The sequence below is a fragment of the Echinococcus granulosus genome, assembly GCF_000524195.1.
Source record: "Echinococcus granulosus chromosome Unknown EG_S00012, whole genome shotgun sequence".
Classification (NCBI taxonomy): domain Eukaryota; kingdom Metazoa; phylum Platyhelminthes; class Cestoda; order Cyclophyllidea; family Taeniidae; genus Echinococcus; species Echinococcus granulosus.
This window is the reverse complement of record NW_020170392.1, coordinates 1,238,902-1,266,838: the sequence shown is the minus strand read 5'-3', so window position 1 is coordinate 1,266,838 and position 27,937 is coordinate 1,238,902. Positions and strand designations below refer to the sequence as shown.

The following is a 27,937-nucleotide window of genomic DNA, read 5'->3' as shown; positions in this document are numbered from 1 at the left end:
AATTTAACAAAATACAAGTTACTATCTCCCATTTCCCTCCCAAATATTTTGGAAGATCTTTTAAGCGTTGACTGCAGTTGATTCACCATTAGCCTAACTGCCTCCATAACCAGGTTGGTCCGCAGAGGTACTTTTGGGCGTTTCAGTAGGTTCAGCGTCTTGCGTAATTTCACAGCCAACCAGGAAGTACCTCTGTAAATTCAATTTAAAATTTATATTTGAATTAAAGCCATTTTTGTGCACTTCATGTAATATTTGCTGTTCGTTGCTCCTGTCTCAAGTCCATCAATTCAGTGTTTGTCTACTTCGTAAAATCAAAAACAGGTAAAAAGTGTTCGCACCTCGAAATTATAGTAATCAAGGAGTTAAATTTTGTATACATAATTTAAAATGCCACAATTCTACTTTCGCATAAGGCTTTTATGTTCGAAGAAGGAAAAAAATTTCCTGAAATTGAACTGCTTAAATTGATTTTAACAAAGCGGTGTCTGATAGCAGTCCAAGCAAAGTCTATCCGTAGAGCATAACAAAATCAACACTGCTGCATAATTTGAGTTGCATAAGAATATTCAGCCAGACGGAAGGATTCTGACATTGCAAAAAAAAAGCGGCACTCGCGCCATGCAGTCTCGCCCCTCCATTGGTTACCTTGCCGACGGCGTGTTCAATACGGGCGATGCGCGTTTTCACCCAACTGACCGGTGGACATGACAGCAGCAGCCATTTTCAATAACTGCTTACCATAAGTGCGACCCATTTTTTCGACCTTTGGTCATTAATTAGTCTGTCTGACCTGCCACTGACTTGGAGGTTCTGTCAGTGACAAAAAATTCACTAACCTCATTGTTCATTCAGCCTATCTCCCTTGGCATCCAGCACGGTTCGCGAATGCAGTAAAATTAGCAAGCTTCAAGGAAATAAACCAGACAACGATAAATCAAAGCCCTTAACTTGGCATTTTTGGCTCCAACAAAGCAGACTTGTACTGAAACTAAATAACTTTGTAGCGTCTCCCGAAAAAAGATTCAAGGTCTTAAAGCAACGCGATTCAATCAACGCACTGGTGTAATTGCGTTTCACTCATGTCACCTAGGCCAGTAGTCTTTCAGCCCCTCAGTGCACTATTAGAAAAAGTGCTTCCAAGCTTATTGTATTATCAGAGCAAATTCTGAAGTTACAGTGGTGACCACAGTAAACGCAATGATGCTGCAAGAACTATATCTCCAGTTTCGATGGATGGACACCACACCGAGGCGCAATGTAAATCGTCTTCTCCGCATGGATTAGTTTACTGCGGTGTGTCACAGAGGAGCCGGCGGAAATGCCTTAGATTTTGTCGGACAACATAATCGCCATCTGTGCATAAAGATGACCAGAAATGGAGTGATACTAGGTTTAACAAACAGATCGCCCCCGAAAAACCATCCACCCTAATGCCATAGTTACGGCTATTTGTAACCAAGACGGGGTTATAATAGGTTGAAATTCATTATTTCCTCAATCCAACATCCATAAAATCTATACCATATCTCTAATAAAGCTGCTTCGCATTAAAAATGAGGTACTACTTAGAGCATTTTAAATTGCATTATGTCACGAAATTCGAGGAAAAACTGACCTGCATTTACCTTAAAGCTCCTGATAAATGAGGGCAATTGATCATAAGTGTCTTGATGCGCAGACACTTGACCCATATCTACACTTCTCTTAAGGATTGCCGTTAAAGAGGGAAAAACCACTTTTAATAATCTTTGACATTTACAGGAAATACTCTGCCTTCCATTGCTCTTTAACAGGGTAGAAAGTATGTGAAGAAATGCCTTGTGCCAAAATCCTAAAAAACTATTTTAACTACGCAGTTGGACTGTTATAAAAGTAGTTTTAAAATGTCAAAAACTTAACAGGTACTTGAAAATCTCTGTACAGTTATTGGCATAGCTCCAAGCAGCGACTTGCTGTAGCTTTAGGGAACATGCATGCCAAATCATGGACAGATATTTGCGGTACTGCTGATATTGCATCGGTACGGTACTCTATCTGTGCTATGTGGTATCTTTCTCCCGTTTTGAATCCTCATTACACAAGATGTCAAGCTCGTCTGCCTTCCGATCCGAGTCCAACTCGGCTTCAAAGCTTTGTTGTCAAGCCCTTGGAGGTGTAGCGATGGACCGCGGCGCTCAGAGATGGTTAACTAAATAACTTCATTCCGGTGGTTAATCACTCAAGGATAGGCTGCACTGTCCAGGAAGAGTTACTTATCATTGTTGTTTCAAACAAGCAAGATTAACGTGTTTTTTTTGTGACGTGAACGATGAAATATTTCATTCAGACCTTTATAACCTGGGAGATGATAATTACAAGAGCCACTATAAAATTGGTCTTAAATCCCATGCATTAACGAGTGATAGTTAGTGTCAAAGTCATTTTACATCGCTATGAAAAGGGGCTTTTGCGTTCCAGCGTTCATTAAGACAACCAACACATAATTGTTTAACCCCAGCGACAGACCTACTCTTTACTCGACACTCCTAGGACACACATCACTTCTTCCCTACAAGAATACATTTGGACTGTGTAGGGGAGGGGGGCTGCAAATGCATTTGTTTAATTTACATTTCATGCTGAATGTCAAACAATTACAACTTTGATCTCAAAGGTATTCGAGCAAAAGGTATGCTTGATAAACGGCCAGAACTAGTCAAAACAACATAAACCCTCATACTGCGTACCGCGAAAGTGACTTGTGAGGCGAGGAAGGAGGGAGGGAGGAGGATGTCACCTCGTCGTCACCCTCACCCCTTGTAATCCCCTGTTAGTATTTCTTCAAGCAGTAATTATCACCATGTTTTGGCTTTAGCATTAAACCAATGAAATAGAAAAAAGGATTAGGAAATAAAAGTCAGATGGGAACGGAAGTGACCAAAGCTAGATTGCTTGATCCTAGAGGTGACTTTTCAGAAAGCAGAACCCGCAGCACGCTGATACCTCAGTGGGAATGGACTGTAGCTTATAGTGGTGATTACTTCCTCCAATATAATTAGTTATCAAAAAATCGTACGAACCCCTTTTATTATTAGTTAATGATATGACGCCATCCAACTCCACCACTGACAGTGGAATTAAACTGAAAAGAATGCGGGTAGATTAGTGGGGAGGTGTGAATCCTTGAAAGGAGAACCCTCTCTGCGAGAAAAGGAATAGAAAGGAATGGCCTTTCAAGAAGAATTAACAATAAATGGATCACACCCGACATATATCATAGTGCCATGCGTCGCACAACTTCTAGGCGGCTCCTCAGTTTGAATATTTGTCAATCGCAAAATCAAACTCTGTCGTGCAGTTTTTATTTAAAAGCCAACTCAACGCTATTGTCCAACATCAGTAATTCTTAGGTATCACTTTGGAAGAGGACGCTGAAGGGACTAAAAGTTGGTGTCCGGAATTCGCGCGACAGATCGTAATGCAAAATCGCACATCTTGCCACCACTTTAAACTACCACGACCGTCATAAAAGCCTCTGTGGGGCAAGGGTAAACATATCAGTCTGGCCAAATGGCCACACCACTAATCATAGTCACTGCAGGTATTTGTCACAAGTTAGTGATTCTTCAGAACAGTACAACTTAAAAACAAGACTTGTGTTTCTATTTGCTTTTATTTAATGGACTTATTACTTCACGTCTGCCAGAGCTAAGTAAGTGGAGCGTGGATCCGGTCGTAGTCACAGAGCAATTTATGTTCAACTCGCTACTTTTCTGCTGTAAAGAAGCTTACAATTGTAATGACAAAACTAATTCCTCTGTTGTCTCTACAAGTGCATTTTGTTACAGCAGTTCCTGCCAAGAAGGTGTGTAACACAATCAGCAAATAAAACAGCGATTTAAGGGCATTGTAAATTATTTAAAGTGCGTAATTTTGTATTGCGTCGGATACCGCCGAAGATCTTGGTTGAGCCCGAGTAAATTAGTTTATATCTGTTTCAGAAGAGTGCAAGAAGAGTGGCTCCAATTTAGTACAAGTATCGCATTACTTCCATTTGGGGGAATTTGGGAATGATAAGGTCGATCAAGATATCAAATACCCTGGAAGACACATTGTTTACTGCTGAATTGCCCCCAGTCCGCTAAGCATGGCGCCTCTATTTTATGGTGACCCAAGGATTGAGACCTTCTATACGGCTAAAGTCTGTCCCCATTACTTTTTCATGGGAATCAGTCATCTTCCTCTAAATTTTCTTGTCAAGATAATGAATACTTTTACTTTAGTTGGGTTATACATTGCTGGTTGGTACATATTTTCTATTTTAAGAAATGGTCTAAATGAGCATGAGAATGCATTCATTTCTTTTGGATGTTGAGTTCCCTATTACTGACTTCAGTAAGTGTATACTGGCCAACAGAGATGAACAAAAGGAGGCACTAACGCAGTCAATTGTTTGCTTAATCCAGTTTGTGAGAGAAGTGCGAAATCAAGGACTTGCAGATCTGAAAGCGGTGTGCATACGTATTGGGATGTGGTACAGGATCAAAAGCTGAGCACAGTGCCCCCACCAGGAAATACAACAACTTACATGGAGTATTAAACCGAGACAGCTTTTACTGGGGAACCAATGAATGCTTGAGCAAATCGACTGCTTAAATTCCCTAACGGGGAGTTGAAGACCAACTTGAGGGTAACCACATTACACTCACATTTTCAGTAATCAAAAAACATAAAACTACTTAAGCATTCAAATATTAGTTTCCCAAATATTCCCACGAGGTGTGATTATTAAAGGAGATTGAGGGAACAACTGACGTGCTTATCGTGCACTTTCTTACATCCCAATACAAAACAACAACTGTTTCTCACAGTAATCATCTAAATTCGTAAATAGAAGTTGATGGTTATTGTACACCCACATTGCAGCCTTATGTACTCTAAAATATTCCCATCGCTTCACGCTATTACATTATTTTAATAATTTTAGTTCATAAGTCAAACTTAAGCATGAAATGCCCTCTAACTGCAGGTACATTGAATCTGAACCCATTCAACAAGAACCCTAGAGCAAAACCGAAGAATATGATGGTAAGTGATTGCTGTTAGGGGGATATCAAACATTTCAGAGTAGCTCTAAAGTTATTTGTGCTTAAAATAGTAACGCAGAAATCGTGGGGCATTTAGATGAAAGTCGGTTACAAAACTCACCTACCTCCTTCAGAACAGATTCCAAACTTGCGGGCCAATTACTCCTCTTATAGGCATAAATCCTGTGCAGGTTACTGAGGCATGCGCTGAGGTGGGTACAAATGTATCACAATGCTCAAATCAAGCGTTTATTTGTCTCTCTCTGTGCGTTTGCGTGTGCCATTGGGAGCCACTAATTGGTTGAGCGCGTCTCGCGGCAATTGGCAATGCAGCTAAACCCACGCGACCACGAGCCCTCACCGCTGTAACCATGCTAACCTCACACATATTCACTGAGCCATCAAAACACCACAAGACTCCCACTTCTTACGGCCGCACCGAGAAGCCAAATGAACTCTGCCATTCAGCCGCTGCCAATCAAAGTAGAACGCTTCGCCAGGGGAATAACGTGTTAGTGATTTTGGAAGCACCTCCCAATACTGCACAAATTTTGGGCTAATACTTTGAAAAAGGAAGGTATGTTTAATGTCGTGATGTTTACAACAGCCTGATATTCTTATATTACACCATTTACCATGTGCCGTCGAGACGAAGGTTATGCCACTGAACTCCTCATTCGTCTGCAGTTGAATTAGGCGGTCCTACTTAATTGGAATTCCCAGCACTTGTGTAACAGCTACACATGAAGGGGCACGACACCACTGATAAAAATGGCGCTTTTGTTGTACCCATTGAACCCAATCACAAAAAAAACCATCAGCTAGAATATTTCAATGTAAGATTACAATCGCATATGATTTGAGTGAATGCAAAATATGAAGCTATGGAGACCTATGTGTACCTTTTCTATAGAACTAGGGCGTCATTTTTTCAGCGTCTACCTTATTTGAAACCAAAAAATTAGGAAAAACGAGAATCCTAAGGCACCCAGTAGCTTTTGACATTTCTGATCTGAGAAAATTCAATTAATTGGTCACTGCTGAATAGCGGCGTTACGATCTTTTCTGTAGCTCCAATCGCAAATTCATTGACACCTTTCCAGTCAATGGATGTAATAGCGTTTGCGCAATTTTTATAAGGTACGTCCGAATGAAAGTCGTTCAAAAATGAAAACCAACAAGTTCTCGGCAAAAACCACTTATCCATGAGAAAATTTTTAATTTAATGTACCATGAACACCAAAACACTTAGCCACGCTCTAACTAACGTGATTTAAATGTTCCAAGGTAGGGCTAAGATGAAACAGAGGATCCTGATTTATGAAAACAGTCAAGGATGAAAATGCTCCTGATCATTGGAAAATGAGATGATTGATTAAGATTATCTCCTCTTGTCTCGCTAACTTGAGAACATGGCAGTCACTCACCACCGGCGAAATCCTTTTCAGCCACCCGCTGATACTTTTCCAGTGGGCCAAAGTATCGCGTAGGAACGCTACGAACACCGGCGGGGGTTTTACCTTGCCGCTCCTTCTCCACTTCGTTGGTGTCCATTTTCTCCGCCACTTTTAGTGGTGGAGGCCGTGGAGGTGGCACCCTCTTTGGGGTGGAATTCAAAAAGGCCACCGATTTTGGAGTCGTCTTTTCAGTTCGTGCATGGGGGACCACACTGCTTACTGGTGGAGGCATCAGTTGTTCGTCATTGCTGGATTTGTTGTGCTTTGGGGACTTATGTTTTTTCAAGTCAATAACACCTATCACGAAGTTTAGGAAAGTATTTGCATTAAAAGGCAAATGGATCGCAAATTTGGCTGTTGACTTTTAATTTGCAAACTTAAAGGTGTAATGGAAATTGAATACTTGCTAATACTTGACTATGGGTTATGTTCATAAGTCCTAATATCGTTTGTAAAATCCAGTAGAAAAAATTTGTGTCCATACGCTTTTATGTTTTCGGAGTAGTACAAAGTGTGTGGGCGACGCCTATACCGTTACATGGATCCTTTCTCGCATTTAGTAATAGAAAGTTGTTAATATTTGACTCGAAAATTTCGATGTTTATATTTAAAGCTAGGCTTCAAAAAAAATGAATAATCAAAACACAATCAAGGGAAATTAATGATAAGTTACCATGTAACCAATGCAAAGTGGAATTCCTCCCAAAAATTGAGAATTCCGCTGTTATACAAATGCGAAAAAGCACTTCGCCACACCACCTTAATTTTAACACTTTTGGGGATATTTTTTTATTCAAAGTCAATCCGTGTAAAGTTGCCTCATTTATTCAAAATTACTGCCAAAGCAGTCAAGTGTAGGTAATTATTTTCCTTCGCATTTTGCTGATCAGGACATAATAACAACGCGTTATTTCATTAAAGTTTGCATGTATAAACCAAATTATTTTTGTGGGATATTGACGTATCTTGATGTTACAATCAACATCAAATTTAGTACCTAGGCAACGCGTTAATTGAGACATTTTAGCGCTTTAAAGACGAATTCAATTACCTTTGATTTTCTTCTTAACTTTCGTCAATCCGATCTTGGTTAGCCTTTTCAGACTCCTCTCAGACGCATCTGTAACAAAATTCATGGAAATGCACGCCCTGCAATTGAAAAACACACAACTCTACTGATATCTTTCAGTAGAAATAATAATTACCACCTGAAGCATCCGAATGCAGACCAGCTCCAGAATCGATGCTGCCTCTATCTGACATTTCGTAGTTGGATGGCCAATCCTCTACAGAGGTTTTTGAGACCTTCAGGCCTCGCAGGTCCGGTGATGGAGGCTGTTTTGAAGCGTATCGTTTAAAGTGCACGGGAAAACCCCACTGTTTGTCGTCCTGCCGACCGCAGGCGTTCATAAAGAAGTCGTTGAATGTTTGATTGCGGTTCCGCACTAGCTCACGACTGACTTCTTCCAATACCTGGGTGTTTGCCAGCAGACTCGACCGGTTAGGTACATGGTCGATATCTTCTAACGAGTCGGAAAGTCGAACTGCCTCCAATGGGATATCTCGTGATTCGATGATATTCAGCGGATCGATACTGTCACCCAACGGAAGGTGTTGACTGTTCCGATGGCGGATTTTCTTGGTATTTTCCAGAAAAAAGTTATTTCCGATGGTACTTTCTGGGGGAACTGGGAAGCAATAAGTCGGTTTTGTGCAATGTCTTATAATAGCCAACATGTTCCAGCTTCAACTTACCCGACTTGTCATCCATCACTGGCGTTAGATGGAGTTCCATTTTAAACGTGGCTGGTACGGCTAAGTAGGAAAGTACTAGTTTCAGGTTTAGCGTCAAATAATTAAGGAGTGCTTATGTGAAATATGATCAACTACCTTCCGAAATTTCGTCAAATGCATCGTATTTGAAGGTCAACATTTGCTTGTGACCCTCGCAGGAATGGAATGTGAGTCTACAATGCCAATTCCGAAAAAGAAATTATTAAAAAATTTAAAAGGAGCGATTTCAATGAAATGCATGATTCGAGTCACTATGCTGAGCAGATGTTCATTGATGACTGATCCTTATGCAAATAAACTAAATTTTCTCCCAAAATTTCTTCCTATTTCGGTGTATTTCACGGCAATAGAGCGCATTTTTACGGTTAGATTTGAAAACTTAAACGCAACACAGATACAATTCACAGTTTAATAGTTAACCTCACGGCACAAATGTGTTTAGTTGCTAGCGCACTGCATAACTATTTCCAAAGTCGTTAGCCAACGGTTTCCTCTACCTGATTAATCGCCAACTCACTTGAAAACACGTCTCCTTTCGAGTTTCTCCGGTTTGAGCCGATAGCACAAGACTATCACGTTGCCTCTCAGCGATATCGGCTCCTCGGTAAACAGCAAAACTGCCCTCTCACTTATTCGTCCGGTTAATTTACTGAAACAGTGAGGAGGTAAGTAAATTCTAGATAGGAAGTTTTTTTCACTTACTGTACATCTGTTGTGTAGACATGTCGCAGAGGAGAGTAGGAGTAGAATTTAAAGAAAATACTGGCGGAATGATCGGTGAATAGAGGACAGTTGTGTACAACAACGGAATAGACGGACATGGTTGCCCTGGAAATACTCTGACGACGGAAGGGGGTGAAAATCTTCATGTAGGTTGAATATCTATAAGATACCATAAAGTGGCTAAATTGGGCGTCGGAAAGTGTTTGCGGCATTTTGACTGCGCCGTGCTTGAACTCACCGTAAATATACAACTGGAACGCTGGTTCTCCCATTGGGATAGGCGGAGAGGTAGGCTTTCAGGCGTTTGCTGGTTCGAATGTTTTGCCTAAATGCGAAAATTAAACTCATTTCAACCCTCCAGTTCTCTGCCTTTCCTCAATCCTATGTGGACAGCAAACCTGACATTTCCTACCCGTTCATGACTCATCAACATATCTGGCAAAGGTGATACTCCCTTTACCTCCGACCTTGACAGGTTAAACCCATTGGCGCAATCTCGATGCGTTCAGAAAGTAAGAGACTAGGTTTCTTATCATTGGTTTGTCATTAGGAGAGAAAAAAAACAGTTTCTGAGGGCGTATTAAGTAAACACAGGGAATAACCATCCTATAGTTTGCTAACTGGTAGACAGATTTCATAACGTTTGTTTAGAAATTAAGTGCCACAAGAGATAAATAAACGACGTGTCCTGATTAGTTTAAATTACCAAGCAAATGCTTGAGCTGAGCTGTGGCAATGTGTGGATAAAATAAAGTCCATTATTCATCTTTGCGTTATCCGAAAATTAAATGCCTGGAATGATTCTATTACCTGAGAACTTCAGTATCAGACTATGTCAATCACTCGATCATGGTTAAACTCATTTCCATGATGCCTCAGAAGTAGGGTGGAACAATACGTCACTCACTGGACTTTCACGTATAGATGGTGAAAATGGAAAAAGAGACGAAATTTTGAGTTATTTACGCAAAGTTAGGGTTGTCCAACATAACAGAAAAGCTAATATGCCGATCTGTGACTACTTGATGCGCGTGGAAGACTGTAGAAGATGCCTTGACAGTGGCTGACAAAACATAATTCCGGTCTGTCGCATCTCTCTACACGATCCGACATGTTGAGCTTGAACGATGGTGACTTCGCTGCCGTCACAGCTGCACCATCATCGCCGGCGGTGGCAGTGACTAATGTGGCCTTCTCCAGCCAACTCATCTACCACACCCTTTGGGTGTTGCTTCTTACGCACCAGTCGGTAGCATTGCAACCCGCACTTAGCCAACGTGCAAACGTAATCCGATTCAGCAGATGAAAATGGTCTTTTCCCGACCAGCTTAACTCTATCTCTTGTGCTCCTGTAAACACCAATTCGACACTTGGTGACGTCCGGACTACAGTACTTCTGGATATATTGTCATAAGGCGTCATATTTTAAAAAACCAAAGGAAATTTTGAATAAACTTCCACCAGTAACGCATATACATATCTCTGATTCGCCTCAGATCACATGTTTTGCCTAACTTGGGAGTGGTAAAATTGTCGACTTCTGATTCACTGTGATGTGGCAACACTTCAACAAAGTGGATTGAGAATTTGTATCTGTTAATTTTGCATCATGAGTAGGAACGCCGACACATTTGCTCTATTCTCCCATCATTTGTCTTCCTTAATCAACAGCGCCCTAATTGATAGAATTGCTTGCAGAATCCTTCTTTGATTCTCAGATCTTGGTACGTGACCGAAATAAGTCAAAGCGTCTGCGTGGTGAGCTCGGAAATTTTGACAGCAAAACTTATAAATTTAGCGAGAGAGCGAACCTCATTAAAATGTGTTATGGCCGGATGTAAACTGGATGGCAGATCAAGGAATGAAAGTCCTTTGGGAGGATCTTCACAAAGGGGTATGTTTATGCAAAGTAAACAAGTATTTTAGTCTTTTCAAACAAAATGATATTAATTGGAGTGAATGAACTGATTCTACCATCAAAACATCAAAGTAAACCGGCTTTAGAAATGATGCTCACAACTTCTGTGTTGCCAAAGAGAACGAATATTTCATGTCTACCTCAGGACCTTTTTAGTACACCCTATTGAGGCGTCGCAGTAAATTTATCTAGTTGGTCAAAGCTCATCTGTCGGAAGTTTTCATGGTTAAAATACGTTTTGATGCTGACCTGAGAAAGAATAGCCGTGGCCTAACTGACTTGTTCTAGCTTGTTTAAAGTGGACGAAACAGATCTGCATGAATTTGGTGGCCTCATCTAGAGACCGTATGTGCTTCACACTTTTCATTTGGATCAAAAGTCAAATTAAATTTATCTTTACACATTTTGCTGAAGTAATGGGAGGTTTAACAAAACGGAGAAACTTGTTGCAGAGTAGTTTTTTACCTTTCAACGGAATCACAGAAACAGGCGTAGGCGAAGAGGAGCAAGAGCAAACGTTTAGTTGCGGTGGGACTCTCCGCATGAAAAAGTACGGTGTTTGAGTTGCTACTCGCCAGCCAATCGTAGCACATCTCGCAAAAGCGAATGAACGACTGGAGGTCGGGTATCGAATTGAGGTCAAAGCAGCAGTCGACGGTCTGGAGTTTAAAAATCGAGAAGGGCTTGGTAATAAGTGCTTCATGCTCATTTCAGGTTTACTCATTCCAGATCCATCCATCCAACTCAACCCGTCTCCTCTTCATTACAGACTCATAAATACTGGGAAATGTTTAAGAATGTGCCAAGCAAAGGAGAATTTACGTAATATGTAACCAAGCCCAACCAGAAAAAGTGCAAGTAGAAGAGATACCCCTTGTCAGAGACTTGGTTGCCAGCATAAAGCCAAGATGGCAACAAGTACAGCAGCTGTTGTAACCACTGTGATCGTTGACTTGTACTTTCGACAGTGCATTGGGTCAGGGCAGTTGTCATTTCGGACAACGGGTGACAATATCTTGGTGAGAGATGGAAGAATGAAGCTATTTTTTTGTAGTCCAGACACTACTTTCGTGAGCTCGACCACTTTGCAAGCATTGTGCATAGCGCAATACACTACTAGAAATCGGCTTTTCTTCCATAAAGCGTGACCAATACCACTTTGCCAGAAGTGGCTCAATACTGCCTTAGTGAGGCTTCCATTTCTAATTAAAACTTGACTTTTAAATATTGACCTTAAGACCAAAAGCTGACCTGATCAAACATTTCAGTCACATTAGGGTCAGGGTCCTGACAATTGAAAACCTGAAGAAAAAGAAAAATGCCGTAAAGTTCAGGTTAACGAGTAGTACTTTACTAGTTTTTATACCACAGTTAGAAAATTTCCAACTTGTCATAGTATCTTCATCCTAATTCCTTCTAATAGCTAAATGAGAAAAGTCCTTAAATTAGAATAGCTTTCAAGCCAACATCAATTTATCCACCTAACAAAAAAAAGTCAAGTTGAGAATTTTCACTAAGGAATATTAAAATTGGTTGACTACTTGGTAACTTAACACCTAACCAGGTGGAAAGTTTTTCACAGCGAGAAATTTCCACTGGTGAATGAGGAAGCAGAAGTGACCTCACTTACGAGAATTCGGGCACCTTGAATGGTTTCGCCAATCACCTTTTGAATGTGGGCAAGACAGGCGAGATGGTTGATTTTAATATCACCTTCCGGAGATACTTGGACTAAAGAAGACAAGAATTTTAAAAAAAAAATATCCACTAATCAGTGTCTGCAGCCCAGTAGCGTTTTGGAAGCTACAAGGGTCTACCTTTCAGTGGTGATGTTCAAGTAAATTAAATAATTCAAAACATACGGATTAGTATTTGTAGTTCCAAATTCGTAAGAAAGACATTTACCGAAAACCCGATCGAGGACTTGATCAAGTCGAGATCCTCTCGATGTTCTGTCGGTTTCCCAGTTCGATGCGGTATCTGAGCTACTCGTAGCAGAAAAATGTTAGTTATTTAAAATCACCGAGACAAAGGAGGGCAAATCATTCATCTAATAGGCTGTGGTTGATAACAAGTAAAATTGAGGCATGGGATAATGCATCGTCCTCGTCGTAAGTCCGGACACCAGCTTGTAATTCTTTGCCAGGGTACATCTGGTAGTGACACCTTTTAGCTAAAGGTTCTCTTAAAACTATCTTGGAGTGTTTATATCTTGCATTTCATTTTTATCTAAGAGTTTTTGACTTCACACATGGCTTTTTAACCGAACTCGAAGTTACTAGCAAGTGGCAAACGTGATTTATTGTAAGCAGTGTTAATACCGCAGGTAAATTTCATAATGGGTAAGCAAATTCTTCCTAAGATTTGATATGCAGCTCATTTCCTACGTGCACAACTATTAAGATGGATATCCCACCCTCATCACTGCATTTCTACCGTTGTAGGGAAAGTTATCAGATCACAGGGATCGAAAAACCCACTTGTAATTTGGAGAACTAAAGAAAATAACTTATTTGAATGAGAAAAATAGCTTACCTTAGATTATATAAAGTCACCTCAGTGAACTCCCGACTCATTTGATATCACGAAGATTAAACAACACCAAACTTCAACTATCTCCACTTATATTTTGGGACTGCAAAGTGCATTTTGTTATTCGACCAATTCATCTAAAATATCACTTTTCTATGGGTTCGATGGAGTGAAGAAAACCCTGTTAGCATACTTTCAAAGGAACCGTAGAAGTGGTGTATGTAGCTCATCCTATCTGCAACAATGCAGGTTTGAGAATAAAAAACCTGCCTCTACTTAATATCTCACTATTAGGGCTGGTCGCGCTTTCAATCAGTGAGACGTCTCAAGACCTCTCATTTATAACTGGATAATGTTCAGGGAGTGGGTTATTAAAGGCGTTTACATTCAGTTTAATACGAATACAATAGATGAAGGTGAGATGACAGGAGGTCAATGTTTAAAAAAAGCTTACAATGGAGGCATTTACAAGAAAGTGAAGAATTTTCTTACCCCACAGCGCTGCTTGTGCATTGTGCACTCTGGGAATTCTAAAGAATAAAAAGTGCTATATGAGGTACTTTCGACTTTTAAATGACCATATCTACTAAAATTAGGTTTTCCCAGATAAGTCCATCGTGGAGCGCAAGAAATATCTCATCAGTTTGCAAAATAAGGCCAGGACAACGTTATATAGGCTAGCATTTTAACCTGCAAAAAAGTAGTAAAGTTGTACGTTTCGCAGGTGCTAGACCTTGTTTATTAATTGTTATAGACAATCGCAGTCCAACTCTTCTGTTGAGGATTAAAATTTGCTGTGGCGTTCGATTCTGCCCCGAGGTCGTAATAAGCCCAAGTAATACGGCAGAACATAAATTACCAGCATAAGGAAGAGGTGGGATGCCATTGGCACGGTCCAAAGGCAATACTGCAAAGTGAAAGTACAGTACAACCTGCGGAATCAACCACACGGTTTTGATAACGGGCTACTTAGGGCTCCGTCATTCTACCTCCGCCGGGTGGAGGGCCTTCGGACCATGCCAATAACCCCCAAGCCTCTCTGCATGTCGACAATACATGTTCTGCCCCTGCATTATGTCTTCATCTTCAGAAAAGTCTCGGCACGCTATGCTGGTGGCAAGGGAAAGCAAACGCGATCTTAAAAGACATCTATCCTGATTTCCACCGCTGGGTGATGAACCCTAGCACGACAGAAGAAATGTGTATTCTGCGGATGGCAGAATACGTCGACCCTTGACAAAAGGGCTGAAAATGGCATCTACACTCGGCAACTACCCCAATTTTGCGTTCTGCAGGAATGCTATTAAAAAATGAAGCGGCAGTAGCTGTGGCCATGAACCATCTGGACAAGTTCGTTACAAAGATGTCTGTCGTACCTGTATGTAGACATCAACTATGTGAATACGCGATGCCGCCTCCTCTCTACTAGGTAGAATGAACTCCGAGGGATATGGCTCGATAGCAATGAAGTGAGAACAAAGTGGCAAGAAGGAAGCCTTATCCCTGCAAAACTACTTCAAACCTCATTCTCTATTAAATGACTGCTTTTGGGCCGGTGTTCCTGCCACTAGGGGTGGACATACGAGATGACTGGCACATTCCCCCTTCCCCAATACAGTTACGAGGAGGAATCAGTGGCCTTGCAGTTAAATGTCTTCTCAGTTACATGCAAATTCAGTGATTAATGTGGTTGGCCTCTGGGTGTTTCTTTTTCCACCACCGACTAAGTTGTGTCGGCCAACGTAGGAGGTTGACTAATGAGAGCTCCAAAGACGACACTCAAAAGAGGAGAGGGGGGCTATGCGATACTTTAATTGTTTATTTAAATGTCGGTCCTGGTAACAGGCCATTTAGGCCTCCACCACTATGCCTCCACTGAGCGGGATGTCCTTCGGGACATGCTAGTAGGCCTCAGCCCTTCTGTGCGTGGAAAATACATACCCTGCCCAAGCATTATGTCTTCTTTTGTCCTCAGAGAGAGGTCTCGGGGTGCTGCGTACCAAATAATCACACGTATTGCATAATTGAAATTACTCTTTTGTGAGTCGGAAAACAATCTCATTTTTATTTTGCTCTGCACTCGATTCTGTTAATTTAAACAACGCCAGCATGGCGGGAATGACTTGTAAAATTTGGTTGCCTCATTTAGTACTTCCAAAAAAATGTTGTTTTAGAAATGCACACATGAGTGAAACATGGTAGGCTTCATATTGCAGCCACACAATGTATGACAAACAGGAGTCCAGTAAGTAACCATAGAAACAGACAACAGTAATAATAAAGGGAATATTTCCAACGGCAAAAGGTTATACTGAATTACTGAAATTTCATAAAATGTGAGAACCAAGTTGGATAGAAAAAGTACTAGGAGATTCTTAGAAGATGAAAAATACTTGAATGATTTGAAATAATTTCTGGGTAAATATTATCGCAACACCACCCACCATTTGCGTCGCGACCGAAGAGGAATGCGAATTTCCGTTGGAACAGAGAATCACCGTGTCCGATTCCGAACCTTGGCGAAAGCCGCTACTCTCCTCCGAATAGAGGGAAGCTGTTTCCATGTCATTTGTTGAACAGGTAGACTTCAATGACGAGTTCTAAAATAGACCAAAATGCTTAAAGCCTCTTTCTAGCTATCCGCTTTTTCCTTCCTACAAACTAAACATGCCCAAGCTAATTATAGAAATCTATTCAGTTTGAGAGGAATCGTTTTGTTTTTATTTAAACTGAGAGAAGGGATCGCGTTATTCATGGTTGGAAGAGCAGTAATTTGTTTTATTTACAAAAAATTTTTTCTTAACAAACGAGACAATCTACCTTCAACTCTGGACGAAATTCTCGATTCACTGAGATGTTAAAAGAATTGTAGATAAGGCAATACTTGAAACAGTTATAAGGAATTAAGACAGAAAAGGTATAAGCTGTGCTAGAATCCATCAGCTCAAGTATTTGGATATACTAAGCTTTGCACCGCATTTGCATACTCCAACTAAGTTGATCACATCCAAGTTTAGGTAGTTCGTATTGCTAAGAAAAAGCTAAAAAATCACCTCACCAGTGTTTTGATGTCTCAATATCGTGGTCATTTATTTATTTATTTGTCACATTAAGCATGTTGCCTCCGCATGTTCTGTCGACGAGATGGCGTCGTTTACGGATCGCACCTCTCCACCAACCTCGAAGTGCGTAGATCTGCATCAGGTAGGCCTGCCACTGATAAGGCCATGGCGAGTCCACTCAAAGTACAGCCTGCGGTCTACGTATGTTTATTTTGACACAGGCCTTTAATAGATCTGGCCAACACAGCATGAGTTAGTGAATAAACAACCCGGTATCAGCCTGTTGGTGATCCTGCATATTGTTTGGGCGAATTTAGCCATCAGAGATTGCCATCCGTAGAATCTGGGGTGTTTACCATTTCACAAAACTAGGTTTGTCATGGGAACTTCGCATGTCATTTCGTTTACCTGTACAGCCTTTTCCCGAAATATGGGTCTGATTTTGATGGTAAACACGGAAATGTTTAAGGAGTGGAACTGATGAGTGATGAAGGCGGGAATGCAATTTACTGCTCCTTCGTAAATGGCAATTAGGTGGCAAATGTGCTGGACAGCTATGAGATAATCAAGCATGCTTGTCTGATTTTCTATCATAGAAAAAATAAACAACTGCAGAGAACTTCGTAATAACACTTTATTCGTTGAAATAATCGCTATTCTAATTTACCACTCTTCCCAAACAAGACATAAGTATGCTGCAAACTCCACTTCTACAATATATATTGCTTCTAAAAGCCCCAGTCACATCCGCTTCCACCTCACCCTTAATTCTAAGCTGTCCTTTTTGTATTTTACTTAATAAGGTGGCCGTCTAACGTCCAGTCGTGATATTCATTGCTTGGTGGGTAATACCACTAGGGCGCAGCCTCCCTATCGCTCTTCTCCACCCTCTCATCCAAAAGTGCGTATCTTCACACGACCTGTTTTCCAATATACGGGGTCTCGCGTTTTGTTGAGAGATTTTGAATTGAACCTTCCTTCAACTGACTGATCAACCATTCTGGCTCTTCCCGAAGAAGCCTCTCCTATACACCATCGACTTTTATCAAGTAGCCAGACCTTGAACAAGAACAATTGCATCTGCTGTCCATCATAGACCCATTTTGTTCTTCACCTTGTGGAGATAAAGTTATTCGTGCTCTGGAAGTGTGGGGTGGGTAGTGAGTGGATCGTTTGGGGATAGCGAACGTCGAACTACAGAAATCACCTCTCCTCACCGGTTGGCAAATAATCCTTTATAAGGTACGTGAATAAGGTAAAGAACATATTGGATGGCTTTGGAAGCCCACAAACATCTGCTAATGCATGGTCTGCTGATGCAGGTGTCACATGAACTTCAAAGTAGTTACATCGACAGCGACACATGATTGTCTGGTATTAAGAAGAGGACCCTCATGAACATGATGCGTCTACCACCTTAGAGTGGTTCATCGCCAGAATCAAATTATTTAGTTAATCATTTTACGGATGCCTAAAAGCTAAGGTAAGTCACTGTATCAAGGTGTGCCAAAGCTTTCACAAAGATTTTTGGCCACCTAATGTATAGCGGTGACTTCGATTGCAACTAAGTAAATGATTACCAATAACTCCTCATAGTAGCTGGAAATCAGGCTAAAAATTGGAGGATAAATGCGATTAACGAGTAACTAGACAAAATAGTCGGGAAAAGTAAGCAGTCTAACATTTGCATTTACATAATAAATATAGTGACGTTAAAGTGAGACGGGGATTCCGCAAATAATTGCCAGTGTCACTTTTAAAGGGGCTAGGAACATGCGCGATACGTGGAAGTTACACAAACTTTTCGCAAACAAATAAATCAACAAACTCAGCAAAGCTATTTTCAACTCACCGAAGATCTGCATGACAGTTGAAGGGAGGGCGGTTTCCTCAGGAACTCGGGTGATTCGATTGTAAAATCAGAGTGGAGAAATGGACTGTTTGTAGACATTTTCGCGACTTTTTTTCAAGTTAAACGTACTTTTCATTCACTAGGAAAAAAGAATTATAAGAAGTTCGTCAAAAATGCTGCTTCAATGGTAATATGAGTCACACTCCACAACTGAATGTGCTGATCGTTGGAATCATGAGCATTTACCAATTTATTGGGCTATGGAACGTCCCAATGCGCATGCTTGAGGAGCTTTCATTCGAGCCCTCTTCCAACGTCTAGTAAGCTTAAAGTCAGGAAGGGGTATGAGGCATTTTTGGAACTGAAAAGATGGGCAGAAAATTTCACCATAGGATACAAATCAGGCAACCATACCTTTTTAAACAAGTATACTACTTTTCAAGTAATTTTTCGTTCTGGAAATTAGTTCCCCATTGCACAGTAACGAACTTTTTCACAGACTCATCACAGTTTTGTGAATACATCAGATTAACTATTGCCATTAATGAAGCCCGTTCCAAAAGGTGGATTTAGCTGGTCCATGCATTTTATGTCATCGACTATACTTCTCAAAATCTCCACCAGTAAGCAGTAAAGTGGGCATCCCACTGAATGAGAAGAGATATGAAATGAACCTGCGTCCACTTTGGAGACCATTGAGTATGATCCTCCCACCTAAAACGGCATGAGAGTTGGCGTTCCTTGAGGTGATTAATTTGACATCGATAGAGTGGATGCCTATCCACGCAACCTGAGAGCCAACTTTCCAACACGCAGTACAACAATGGGGCCAAGTGATCATAATGGCAATTACTTTAGTGCATAAAACGTTGCATACAGGCGCATATTGCAACTAACACTATCACCACTACCACAGGCTATAAGGCACATCTTTCTTGAATATTTGTAGTCATCTACTGATTCCACTATGCACGATTAGAAAGGGAAATAAATATCCTCGAAGCTAAGCTGTCGAAATTATGATTCATAACAGTCGAAGTTAGTATTTTTAAATACATAAAAATGGTTGATTTACAATTATTATTCGAAGGATATGCTATTGACCGAGTTAATAGCTGGAGTATTTTTAACGAAAGGATAGAGAATCAGTGGATTTAGGTGAATTCAAGAAGACGGAAGTTGACAAGGAGCCCATGGATCGTGAGCACCTAACGTGTGTCTCCTGATTGGTTATCGCCACTGATATAGGAAAAGCAATCGAGAATTATCTTTAGAGGACATTCATGATTCAGCAAAGTATAGCCACAACTGTTTCCAAACTACCCATAATACGCTGAAGGTTCCAAACTTTTGCCGATTCCACAAGAGCATTTAATTGTTCTTACCCTGCTTACACAAAGTCAACTTTTTCTTTCCGCTTTTCGTGCCAAATTTGGCATATTTGCTCATCAGCAGAGGTACTAAAACCGCTTGCTTGTGGCGATATTGCGACATCTCTGCCTGCCTTCAAGAGTAGATTGGTCGTCATTTGGGTTATTTTTAGTAACTACTCTTGGGTCTACGTGATTGTTACGACATGGCCCGTCTCGCTTAAAATTACCTTCCTGATATGCATATAATCTACTTTAATTGTGGTTGAATAAAATATCCAGAACTTCAGCAAAAAAATTGACTCCAAAAACTCCGCCTGTTCATTCCAAAGTTCAATGGTGAAATCATTACGTGACAATCGTAGGTGCCTGTGGTGCCTTCTCCCGATGCTCTGCCAAGAGTAAAAATTTTCAATTACTTTCTTTCATTCTCGTGCTTTTATACTCTTAAGTAAGGTCTAGCTGCATGGGAGATTAACGGCGGAGATTCTTCCAAAAAAGGCGCGGAGACATTTAACTTTGTTTACCACTTTATTGCCCTGTACCCCGCACATGCGCTGCCTCCTGGCTGTCAGCCCTGAAGACATCAAATGAGCGTGAACAGGCAGGGTGCTACTATTCTCGTCCCAACGTGGCTCGACTAAAGTCAAATGCAGGTGTCATTTTCACCTAGACACTCACATTCCCGTTGCAAGAAAAAAGATGAAGTAGTGGAGAGGAAAAGTATGCTACAAGCTTTGTGACACGTTTCTTCAACCCTAGGTGACAATTTTCAAAACAATCCAGACAGACACAGCATTTTATTTGCACGTATTAGTTGTTGTTGGCTTCAAATAAATTAAATCATTGTACATTTCTTCAACAAAATTGTCAAAAACAAATGTAATCTTCGATCACGTCAACAATATAGACATTGCAAGGCCTCCTATAAGAACAAAGTTGGGGGGTAGGATCTTGAGTGGCTCACCTCCAAACCCAAAGTTGGTAGATGATCTTACTACGAAAACATCACGCTAAGCAATATGCCAATTATCCACTCTAAGAGTAATAAATTTATCAACTGTGAGAGTATTTTAGTCCTGTTCGTTTGTTATTTTGCAATTCAAGTGTTTCTATGAAGTGGACAAGCTTTTTATATCAGGAGCCTACTTCTATAAACCCCTATGTCAGGAATTTATTTTCAATGAATCTTGTGTTGAGGATAAAATAATCCAGAGCGATGAGAACACATTGAAACCCACTTCTGGGGTGCTTATTTTGCCGAGCCACTATTCAGTCCATACCAGGAACGCTCCAGGATTAATACAGGACGCGTTTATGTGTAATAAAGCCTAAAATGCAACTCTCCTTCAATTAGTACGGAAACCGCGGTGGCGTCTGTCAATTTAAGGTATAAACAAACTACCGCTCTGGGTTGGAAAGTTTCAATGAATGCTTTAAATTAACGGCCGACTTTCGTCATGTGGCACATGTATGTTTGTCCTACTTCCCGTCTTGGTAGCATCGAGAGTGCCTGGATGTTTCTAGCGCTGGGCTGCATCTCAGAAAGAACGATCCATTGAGTAACCCTTCCCCCACATTCCGAAGTAAAGAGTCTTTTCCGCATGAATAACTGGGTGAATCTACTTGAAGACTAATCATAACAAAACCGTCGAAGAAATGTAACAGATTTCCGAAGAGAGAGGTATTAGGACGTAGAAACTCGATCAAATGACCTCAACGGTACTTCTCATGAACCTGAGTCATCCCCCCAATTAAGTGATAAAACCATTTAGGCTTTAGTTCGTCTTCGTTTGACACTTTTAACATCACCGCATCTAGTACTATCAAGGATTGTGCAAAGTTATTAGAGCGAAATCATCCAAAACTGAACAGGCGTTTATTCAATAAAGCAGTGCACCATAAAGTTCTAAGTGTATGTTTCATATTTCTTAGAATCATAGAAAAAAATTGTCTGGAAATTGCTTGAAATCCGGAGGATGCATGTCTGTGAGAGATGAAAGAGACGTATCACTCACCGATGGCACCACGTGAGTCACCGAATTCGATGCGTCCCCACTGCTTCCCCTATGGAAACCATGCCTATCTCTGCCTTGAAGCAACTGCTCCTATCTGTCATCTATTCACAAACCTACAATTGGGATCGGGGACTACGTTACCCAACTTGTGCATCGTTTCATGCGGATTCACCCTGTCAAAGCTGCTTAAAGCTTTGAATACAAGCACAGATTTCATTTTTATCGGAATGCCTTGGAAAGTAGTGCCATTTTATAGCACTACTTTTATGAGAAATCTCTTACACATGACAATAACCTATCAGATCAGAGGGTCAGGCTCTCATTTTACGAAGGAGAGTGCAATGAAAAAGGAATTTTTATGGGGTTCCACACTACCAGCGTAAGAAAAAGGCTCTTTTGAGCGTTAAAACGGTGGCTACAAATAAAAATTGCGATGGTGTGCGTTATTAACATCGGTGCTCCCGTAGACAATGAACAGCTAAAAGCAAAGCGACTTATCAGTATGCAGATTCGAAATTTCAAGTAGTTGACGTGAAATATTTGGGGCATTTTAGTGAAGAACCACATCTCACTTTCAAACATTATTGTAGGAGGTCAAGATCTCGGCTACTATAAAACACGGGTAGGATATTGCATACTATGGCTTTTGGCAAACGACTTGGTTATTTGCACTTATTTTTCATAAAAATTCACCTAACCTCAGTTGCAATTGTGAAGAGCAACATGGCACTAAGCGGTGATTACGCAATTTATTAAACAAAACTCTCCAGCTTTTGGTGTAACACTTCATACTTGTTCTGCAAATGCGCCAGAGAAAAGAAATTTTCATCTGATCATAGTTGGATGTTGGCTTATGCACCTAGTTTGCGATGAGCGTGAATACTTGACTGATTCGATTAGCTTCGGTGTTAATAGAGTCGACACTGTTAGGGTTTGTGAAAAGACTGATATTATAAGGATCTTTTGACCATGTGCCATGGGGAAGAGAGTGAAACGGAACAAATGGTAAATCGGTTGGGGTTCACAGGGACTGGGTGTACTACGCCAGATTACTTCGGCAGTCACGTGTTTATTCATATGCAAAAAAAAACGGTCTGAAAAGTGCCAACCTGAACTGCGGCCCATGGTGGATACCGATGCGCGCCTACATTCATTCTTCTTGTGCTTTTTGAAGTGGCAGTTCAGTTTGTCATTAAAATCACAGTCACCAGTCCAGAGCTCAGAGACACTTATAAATCTTAATATCCAGAGTTGGAAGTATCTACCACTCGTTTGAAAATACGTGACTCCACAAAAATTACTACTAGTGAATAATTAAATCAAATAATAGGCATGGTAAAGGAAGCGAATGCAAATCACCTTCGACGACGCCACAGAACGGCTAGGCGGAAACAATGGTGTGTTGAAAAGACCCATCTTCGTAAATCCAAGCGTGAAGTGATTGTTTTAGCAGTAAACAACAAAGATCATGCTGCTTAATTGTCGATCTAGTGGTTAAGACCCTGTGCCAGCAAAGCCATGCTAATACGCCTATTCATCGACTTAACCCGCGGTAGATATGATTGGGTGTCTGATTTACGACTTAGCCAATGAGCGACTGGTGCAGCGCCCATTGGCTGCTCGAGCCAACGTCACGTGCGAATGATCGCTGCGCAATTTGCATTGAAACGGACATAGGTTAATTTATGAGCTACTTTGGTGGATAAAACTGGTTCATTCTTCGCCTTTGGTGTGATGAATTACTGCTACAAAATGAGTCCTTCTGCACAGAGATGAAATTGCAGAAGTGGATTACTCTTTTTACTGAGAGAATGTAATCCTTTTTTTTTCATTTTGATGAGCGAGTTGCAACCATGGTAGAATTTGACAGAATAGGCATTTAACACAAATAGATATTACAGGATTTTGAAAAGTTGGGTCATCCATAGAAAGACGAAATTTATCATGTTTCGAAACTGTGAAGTGAAAAAACTTGCATTTCGACGATCTACGACGAGCCCTTGCAAGGGGTGTATTTCTGCCATGTCCCCAAGTATTTTCCTCTTTTAGTTTTTTTTTTGACAGCGTGAGTGGTTTCCACTTTTTTGCAGGTAATCATTTAGACTTTCAGTAGCTTTTTGAGATCTTATTAGAATATATGCCATGTTGGGAGTAGTGACCAAGCCGTTGGTAAAACTAACTTGTATTCGCAAATGCGCTTCCTCCTATCAATGAAACATTTATTGCGGAATCTAGAAGAGTACTTCTAATAAAAACTGAAGTTTGTAGAGCCAAACGAATTCCAGTACACAAGTGGTGGAAATGTGAAGTGCTGGACGGAGATTCTTACTTAAGGTCTGTAAATATGTATTTTTCATCTATCGAACGTTCCTAACGCTCATAAATGTAGGCATGGCTGCGGGCTCATCTTATCAATGAAGGAATGTTGATTAAGGCTGCTCATTTGAGGGAGGTGGATGGTGTTTTCTCCCAAGTGTCTAGGCTCAAAATCCAAAGTGGATTAGCTGCTTTTGGAGTTTTTTGTTAAACACATTTAAACTAGTAGATATCTGACTAGTGATCTTAAGAAATACTTTTCAAAATATCGTCCCCAGACGGTTAGTGCCGAGCTTATCTCAACCCATTTCCATCAGAGATAAATAATGGGATGAATTTTGATTTAGGTGTTGAAGGCTTACAAAAGCAGTGAATTAGAAATTCAATTACCTGCAACTCGTTTCACCTAAAATTTGTGGAAAAAGTAATTTTCAGACATTGTATACCAAAACATGATAAGAATGGTGCAAAAAATCCAACCATATAAGTGCACAACGATTCCCTAAAAAGAATACTTATTACTTTCTATATTTGCTAGGATATGCAAAGTAATTCACTAAACAATCGTTAAGTTATTCTTAGCAAGGTTTTCATCTTAAATTATGCAATTCATGTAATTGGTACTACCAGAAAACTGATAAACATGTTTGACTAAATACATCTTTTGGGGAACAAACCACCAATTTCGTTGACTTCGGTATTCGAATGGACATCATAGCATCTCAAGAAGATAACGTGATCTAAACTCCACACGAGGCTTTTGCTAACAAAGTGTTATCCACAAACAGCTTAATATCTTTGATCGAAGGGCTTAGAGCTAAGGGTATTTGGGGGACTGGAGGGGGCCTCTGGGATTTTCCACCTAAATCACCAGTTTTTGGGTTTATATATTGTAATGTAATGCGATAGTGGTTTGTCCCTCGGTATTGGTGAGGTGCCACTTTTGTACTTTGAATTAGCCCCCTTGTACCTCGCTGGATGGGCTGGCCTTCTGGGCCATGTCAATAGCCCAGGCACCTTTTCTGCACTGAATATATATTCTGCCCGAGTATTTTGTCTTCTTTCGTCTTCAAGGAGTCCTGGAACGCTACAGTAAGCACGGCTGAGGCAGGGATTCCTTAAATAGCTTAAGGGGTTATGTGCGGATTCCGCTTGAAGTGGGCTTGGCTCTTTCATTCACGACAATTTTTTCCAGCTGATTGTTGTATTCCTGCAAATATGCTCTACGGTTTAACTTATTCTTGTATTCATCCAGCCTTCATTATCATTAGCACCTGTTTCATTAAAAAAATTAGCTAGCAGTTGGACAATTTTTTTTGTAAATTTTGCTAATCCTGTTTCATTTTGATTACGAAAAAATTACTTTTAGGTGTTGTTTAAGACACGAGTATAACAACAAGGTCAAACTGCTGCGTGAAACAGGAATAATTTTGATCGCGTTTTTGCGCATTATTCGGTGCTGAAATATGAACTACTCTTACCCTTCTTATCTCGTTACTTGACCTATGAAATATGCTGACATCCCCTGTCCGCGATGTAAACCAGTAGGTTTTGGGCTTCCGCGCCAATACCATGCGCATTCTTCTAAGTATCTGCGAGGCCAAACAGTCCTGTGCTGAATATCGCCCTGGTTTCAAACCTGAAATTCCTGGTTACGAGTGTGAAGATCTCTTTATCGAGAGGGATATTGAATTCACTCTTGAGATTGGATTGCTCAGATATTCTTCGCAACACTACCGATCCCACCTGTCTTGACATTGCCTGTGGGATTGGCGCTCCGTCATCTTCTCACCCCCTTCCTAAAATTTTGACCATAACTTCCAGTTTCGCATCTTCAACAGCCGCATCCCCTCTTTCTACCCCAAATCAATACTTGCCTAATGAGGTCTTCGTCAGGAACTCCGCTGGATCCTTCCTTGGTTAAACTCCTGGCGGCTGGAAGCTTTCCACCTCTTCGACGCCATTTAACGCCGCGGATCAAGAAGTCGCTCTCTTTAGTTGCACTGTTTTTAATTCTACCGAGGTAGAGTGGTTGGTCTGGAGACCTGTAAAGGGTTTTGGAAGAGGGACTTGGTCATCCGCACCCAGTCTACTATCAAGCCGGTGCGCAAATCATTTTAAACGCTAGTGCGGATCACGACGAGTAGTTTGGGACCTTTCGTCGACTGATGCTGATTAGTGGCACTTTGCAGCATTGAAACGGGATTTACGTTTACTTGAACCTACTGGTTTATGGCAAGGCAGGTCGTGACACGACAAAGGCGCCATTGTTGACGATAGGGGAAGGATTGTGCCTGGAGAATCAATTTTTTCACGACAAGGCACACACTATTACCGTGGCTGTCAGTGTTACACTAAGGACGGCGTCAGCGCCGCTGGTGAAGGTGGAGAGTTGGGTGAACATCGAGTTTCTGCTTTTGGGAGAGAAGACGATGACGCTACTGATACTTATTTAATTCCCTGAGCACTCTTTGGTGGAGAAGATTGCCCTCACATCTGCTCTCGGGTTGTGGGCAAACCTACGCTGGTATGGTGCTGGTGGATTCCTTCTTTTTTCTGGTAGACTATGTAGCTCCTCAGTGGCAGGCCTCGTCTCCATTTGCAGGTAGGTGAGTTTTTTTGCTAAAACGTCGGATTACGTATCAGGGAGTGCTTGTATTTAAGGTATTTGTCAAAGCTCAATCATTGGATTATGGGGTCTTGTGTAATGGGTGTGGCCAAATGCTCGATTTTCACACTTTTTGGTGCCCATGGTTTATCTGGTTTTTACCTAACCTGAAACCTTCCAATATATTTTAAATTCAAACCTTAAGAAAGGCAAAAAGACCCTGAAATGAAAATTTTCGAGGAATTTTAGTCTCATTGATACTCATACTTAGATTGCTTCATTTTATGCAATCGGCCGTCCGTTTGCATGTAAGTAATAAGTATTTACTTGAGTATGTTTAGGGCATATTTTAGAAATCAAACTAATGGTGAGTCTTGAAATTTGAGTGATTTTTGTTGATGCAGACGAGTTTGAAAAAATGTATCTCTAATTTTATCTGACTAAAATCTTTACAATAAGACAGGTTTGTATCCTTGTAAACTAGGCTTTTCCAGTAACTAAGCTGCTTGATACATGGTCATATTTTCTTCATTGTCGCTTTTGTTGCGTTGTGGTTGCACAAACACAGTTTACCTTGGTGGATGTTATGTGAGGTCGGACGCCAAACATCGGCCCTTATTAGTCTGTAGTTTTGTTCATTAGGTCGATATTGCTTGGTTCCTTTGTATGTAAAGCTGAAAAGATGCACTTGTCTATAGATATACTTGTTAACTTCGAATATGATTCAATTCACTTGGTATTTGAGGTGCCTTCGTTTATCTTGATGCAAGTGTACCAATACAAGGAGTTTCGATTGAACGGGGATCAGGAGACTTTAGACAATGACTTCGATGGCATCTGGTTACGTACATTTTTGAGACCACTAAGTCCGAGCGACGCCAATCAATTATAACGTCAGTTTTCCATTCAAACGGAATTTTCAGGAAAGACGGGCCGGATCAAGCAAATGTTAAATTTGATTGTTATCTTCCCGAATGATTTATGTCATCCGCTAAGCGATAAAATCACTTATGCTATCCACGAGGACCCCATTCTCGGAAGTAACTTCTGGCTCTGATTGAGAGAAGCAATTGTGGAGGAATGTTGATGAGTCGAGTAGGTAGTTATTTCATTCCTGTATTTCAATCAAGGTACTTTCATGTGTCAGTAGTGTATTTCAGGCTTTAGTATTGTAAACTTTATCGACTTGGGGCCCCACACTTTTATACTATTTCCTCT

At 40.8% G+C, this 27,937-nt stretch overlaps 1 protein-coding gene across 1 annotated transcript; it reads right to left on the bottom strand. All coding sequences in view use genetic code 11, as the record gives it.

The window, feature by feature from the left end:
- Nucleotides 1-6,488: 6,488 nt before the first annotated feature.
- Nucleotides 6,489-26,515, bottom strand: EGR_02683 (Tensin-1; the record flags this gene model as incomplete). The annotated part of the gene is made up of 17 exons (XM_024491932.1): nt 6,489-6,823; nt 7,732-8,214; nt 8,282-8,341; nt 8,417-8,493; nt 8,838-8,969; nt 9,023-9,202; nt 9,282-9,368; nt 11,427-11,620; nt 12,213-12,263; nt 12,592-12,692; nt 14,353-14,425; nt 14,483-14,674; nt 14,870-14,947; nt 15,938-16,093; nt 25,985-26,156; nt 26,338-26,405; nt 26,447-26,515. The coding sequence occupies 17 exons, from the start codon at nt 26,513-26,515 to the stop codon at nt 6,489-6,491; spliced, it is 2,508 nt and encodes an 835-aa protein (XP_024353747.1).
- Between the last annotated feature and the right edge of the window lie 1,422 nt (nt 26,516-27,937).